At 30.9% G+C, this 5,224-nt stretch overlaps 1 protein-coding gene across 1 annotated transcript; it reads right to left on the bottom strand.

Annotated features, from left to right (window-relative positions):
- Window positions 1-243: 243 nt before the first annotated feature.
- On the bottom strand, window positions 244-3,821 carry LOC130622010 (ras suppressor protein 1-like). The gene is made up of 9 exons (XM_057437405.1): window positions 3,691-3,821; window positions 3,535-3,585; window positions 3,384-3,451; window positions 3,237-3,289; window positions 2,320-2,438; window positions 2,012-2,094; window positions 1,630-1,744; window positions 1,308-1,440; window positions 244-1,035 (listed from the first exon to the last, which is right to left on the bottom strand). The coding sequence occupies exons 1-9, from the start codon at window positions 3,800-3,802 to the stop codon at window positions 939-941; spliced, it is 831 nt and encodes a 276-aa protein (XP_057293388.1). The 5' UTR covers window positions 3,803-3,821; the 3' UTR covers window positions 244-938.
- Window positions 3,822-5,224: the final 1,403 nt, after the last annotated feature.

Here is a 5,224-nt window from a genome sequence, read left to right as displayed (position 1 = left end):
ACTTGAAACTGGAAGTTGTTTTGTAACGCTGTTACAAAACAACCATAGGAATCCAGTCGGGCTCGAAGATGAGTAAATTAGCAGGGGGCTTAAGTAAGAAAAGGTAAGGCGCATGCGTAGAAAACCTATAATCATTTGTCAAGAAACTGGACTACCGAATATCTTCGATCGTAGAAAATCCCGCTTGTTTGTGAAGTGTTTTCTGAATTCGAAGTGGCTGCTGCTAATTTTTTTACAAAAGGGTTCACAATGTAACAAGATTTATTCGGCAAATTAAATTTAGTACAGAGTATAAATAATCAAGATTATATAAAAAATTAGAAAGAGCACTTCCAATCAACATCATAACAACAGCATAACACGAGATAGGACAAAGCTCAGTTCAGAAGTCTGCATACTGCATTTTTTTTTATCTTCGGCACACCTTATTGAGACTCGAACAATGTTTCAAGGTTGATTATTTCTACTTAGGTTTATGCCCTAAAAGTGGACGCACTTGGTATGGCATTATTCGCACTGTAGAAGTAAAACAGTAAAAACCTAAATAAACATAATTCAAGTTAATTTTTTTCAAATTAGAATTAGAATTTTCAAGCATCGTTCCCAAGGCAGACTGTTTACATGAAGAAGGAAAAACTAAGGAAAAAAACATCCCATTTTTAACTCCAGACTGAAATCACTTCGAGCTCCGTAAAGTTTGAACAGGCTTTAACGACAATGTATACTATACACAAATAAAATTTGCCACTGCAAGGTCCACTTAATGCACAAGTCTTTTTACAAAAAAGCTTGCCTCATAAACCGGCCCTTATAACCAGTCCTTTAAAAAACCAATATATAATATACAAAATTACACAAAGTGTTTTTTTTTAAAAAAGTGCTTATATTGATATATTTATTAAAGTTTTCTCCCATTTAAAGAGGTATTCTTCTTTTCACTACTTTTTCTTCTCGTCCTTCTTACGCTTTAAGGTTTTTTCGCGCTCTTTCTTGGGAGGAGGTGGTCGTTTTTGATCTAAATGTTCTTGGTATCGTCTAGAAAGCAATAATTTAATGTATATATTCTCTACACAGAATTATTTAAAAAACTGAATTTTCCCCTTTCCCTGTATAATTATGATTTCCGAACAAATTTCTTGGATGTTTTTACGCTTCGTACGATATGTTTTTTTATAAGCAAGTAAATATTAAAAAACATATGCTGACGTTATGCTTATTGAGAAATCAAAAACTTTAATGTTGCCTTACAAGATAAGATGAAATGTACACACGACATGAAAGTGTTACACCCAACATTAAAACCTAACCTCCTGTACGCTTCCGATCTTAAATAGGTGAGAACATGCGATGCACCAAGAACGATTTGATCTTGAATTTCCTGTATCCAAGGATTCTTGTCAACTCGCAATAAATGTTTCGAACTAATCAAATCAAGGTTTCCTAAACATAAAAATGTGAACATTTTAAAATTCATTTTTTCATTTCTTAATCTGTCTTTTATTTCCCTTGCTTACTAAAATATTGTTAACCGCGAACTTTGAATAGTTTATTAAACCAAAACACTAAAAGTTTACCTTTGATACTATGCCATTTTTTTCCTCTTTTCAAAATGAATTTGATGATACCTACCTAGCTCAGGAGGGAGTACTTGCAGTCTGTTATTTTGTATGTGAAGTTCTTTCAGTTTCGATAGTTCTCCGAGTTCTCTGGGAACGGAGATTAGATCATTATCCCGTACCACAAGCTGCAAACAAAAAAAAGAAGAAATTTTTCGTGAGTTTATCAACTTAGTTTCTTTAATTAAGTATCTAGAAAACCATTTTTTGGGACATTCATTCAAGCTGTAGCCTAATTTTTTCCCTAAATTTTTTTCATTTATACTTTGTAGGAAGATTGCGATAATTTTCGATCAGTGATATTATTTTAACGTACGTCGACGATTGGTATGTCAATGGAAAGGTGAATTTACTACTAACTTGTAATGTTGTTACTTTTAAGAAACTTCACTTACAACTTGTAGATTTACTAAATTTTTGATTTCAGGTGGAAGAACTTCAAATTCATTATCACCAAGGTAGAGGGCTCTCAACGGTGCTAGAAAAAAATAATAATAAACACGCTTCAAAGAAATAATGGTCTTTATAGTCTTAAATATTGAATAGGTACGACTTTTCATTTCTATCAACACAATGGGTGTTTCAAAGTTATTTATTTTTCTGTGTTTTATTTTTTTTCAATTTATCAACGCAATAAAGAAATTTGAATATAAGTACAAAACATGCAGAATGTTGTGAGATGGAGTTAAAAATAGTAAACTACCTAAGTAGAAGAAATTTCCTGGAAACGATTGATCATTCAAGTTGTTATATGTTAAATCCAACACTTCCAATGTTGGGCAAGCACCAAAGCCTTTTGGTAATTCCTTCAGCTTGTTAATTCTAAAGCAAATGTGATACATAATGTTAAAAATTGTCAGGGTTGCCACGTATTCTAATAGATTGAGATTGAGATTTGAGGACTTGATGAGAACTTTTAAGTTTTTTTTAAAGGGAACTTGAGGTATAAAATGATGTTGGACTTATATTATAGAGCTTAAGAAATTGGTTAACAAGTCTTTTTAAATTTTTAAAAAGCTCTTTTCCTTCTCAAGATATGCATATTTTTAAAGAATTATAGATTTAATTATGCTGCATAAATTGTAATGTCATATCAAGGAGTAGCAAATTTTCACATTTTCTGTCATCAGTCATTTTACACTTGTTAACTTTATCAAAGCACAGATATTATAAAGGTGAGTTGACAAAAATACACTTGTTGCTCGCCCCAGACCTCTTAATTTTTTTTCGATGACTTAATAACTTGGGATCTGCAACATGATTTGCAATAAAAATTTTCTGGCTAAACTTTTATATAGGCTCTATATGTTTCCTCATTAAGGCTATTTGAGGAGACTTTCACATTTTTCCAAAAAAAATGAGAAGATTTGATAAGAAAATGCTGTCAAAAAATTTACTTTTGGTTGATATTGTAAGAGTTTTAAGGAGATTTTTAGAAGAATTGACAAGTTTTGATTGTGTACAGTGAAAAACACTAGTTTAGACTGCTACGATTTTTTCATGGCCAAACCTCAATAAGCACGTGCTTCATATAATGTATAACGTAATTGCTGAATGGTGCATAAAAGACAGCATCTGTCATTAATTTTGTTAAAAGTTGATGTGATACAAGAAACATACCCACAATTGAGGAACTTGAGCTTTGGTAAATTACACATTGTTGTCGGTAAACTCTAAACGAATAATCGCTAAGTTTACTATACATTCACAAAAATACATTGCAATGCATATATTTTACTCCAAATACCTTCACATTTTTGTACTTACATCCAGGTCATTATTAAACAAATTCAAGTTTTCTAAACCACTAAGATTAGCTATTGCATCGGGTAGCTCTAGAAAGACGAGATTTACAAAATATCAAGTAAAATATTATCAGTTGTTTCAATATATTCTTCTTTAAGAAATATTTACTTACTTTGAATTCTATTATGACTCAAAGTCAAGATAGTGAGGTTACGCATTTGCACTGCAAAAAAAGAAAAGAAAAAGGAATAATATATTATGATCTTTGCCTGTTATTTTTATATCTTTAATAACATACTGCATACAAAAAACTAAAAAACAAGTTTACATAGATGAGGAATATCAGCAACATTGGTTATGCTTTTGTCTTGGAGATCAATTTCTTCATATCCTCTTGATTTGGATTCCTCCATAATTTTTTTCACAGATTTCTGAGCCATTTTTGTACTTTATTTATATCTATAAAATATAGACATGGAAATACATAATCACTCATTGTTAAAAAAATAGGTGGAGAGGTGAGAGACAGCTCTTCGTCTCATCCCTTATAAAAGCATTTAACTATTTTGCAAGCAAATTTTTTTTAACATCATCATCATCATCATCATCATCATCATCATCATCATCATCATCATCATCATCATCATCATCATCATCATCATCATCATCATCATCATCATCATCATCATCATCATCATCATCATCATCATCATCATCATCATCATCATCATTCTCGGCTTAACGTCCGTTTTCCATGCTAGCATGGGTTGGACGGGGTATATTAATGACCCTCTTCCAATCTGATCTAGACTGTGTTAGATCTAAACTCAACTCCCTCTGTATCAAGTCTGTCCTTATAACCTCCTGCCAAGTCTTTCTCGGTTAACAGGAGAAAGGAGAAAACATATGACAGAGAAAACTGAGGAATAATTAACAAAATTTATTTAAGTTTTCATAGTCTACACAGACAGGCGATTTGTTTATCCTTAATAATATGTTATAATAATATGCAATAATATGTTAAATTAGTTTAAATAATTAATTGAACAAATTCCTCAATTTATTTTTTAGATAAAAAAAACAGGAAACATTTTTTTGGAAAGTGTCCTAATTGGTACACCAATAATATTTTTTGGCATTGCGTATTATGCGTATATTGGAGGATAACAATATATAAAAGTCAACCTGGAACAAGACCTATACAATGCTGTCAGATTAAAAAAAAAATACGGTTAATATTTTAAAAATGGCAGATGTAAACAAACAAACAAAATTAAATCAAAATTATCATTTAGGGAATTTATAAGCTGCTCCACAAGTCTAATTAAAACTTCTAGTCTGCTGCTTCACTTGCCATTTTCATTTTTCTTTCGTTTTGAATTGCAATGCACATGCTCTTCTTTTTCAACCCGCTGCCTGACTCAGCAAAGTGATATTATATGAAATGAGTCAACCCTAACCAACACGTTCTGGGTTGAAAAAACGAGCTAGGCGGGTTTTAAAATATTTTTTAGTATAGGGATCTGCCATTATGCTGAGCTGTTTTAATTTTGTCATGCTGAACATGTGGTGAGCCAACTCTCCTCATATATTCAGGCTCTAAAAATCAGTTTATTTAATTCTACACATTTCATACATTTTATCTGTTTTTTTATTGCGTGAGCATGATTTTGTTACGTCTTTTTTTTTATCCAAACAACTACAACATTCATAATATAATTTGAAATAATATCCTTGTATTTTGATTGATTGCTGAAAAGATTTATATAATATATAAAAAAATCTTATAACATTTATATATATACACATTATTTTTTAAATTCTTACCACCCATTTGCCAATTAAAAACATTGTATATATCT

Source organism: Hydractinia symbiolongicarpus, chromosome 12 (assembly GCF_029227915.1).
Source record: "Hydractinia symbiolongicarpus strain clone_291-10 chromosome 12, HSymV2.1, whole genome shotgun sequence".
In the NCBI taxonomy this organism is placed as follows: domain Eukaryota; kingdom Metazoa; phylum Cnidaria; class Hydrozoa; order Anthoathecata; family Hydractiniidae; genus Hydractinia; species Hydractinia symbiolongicarpus.
This window is presented reverse-complemented; position numbering and strand designations above follow the sequence as displayed.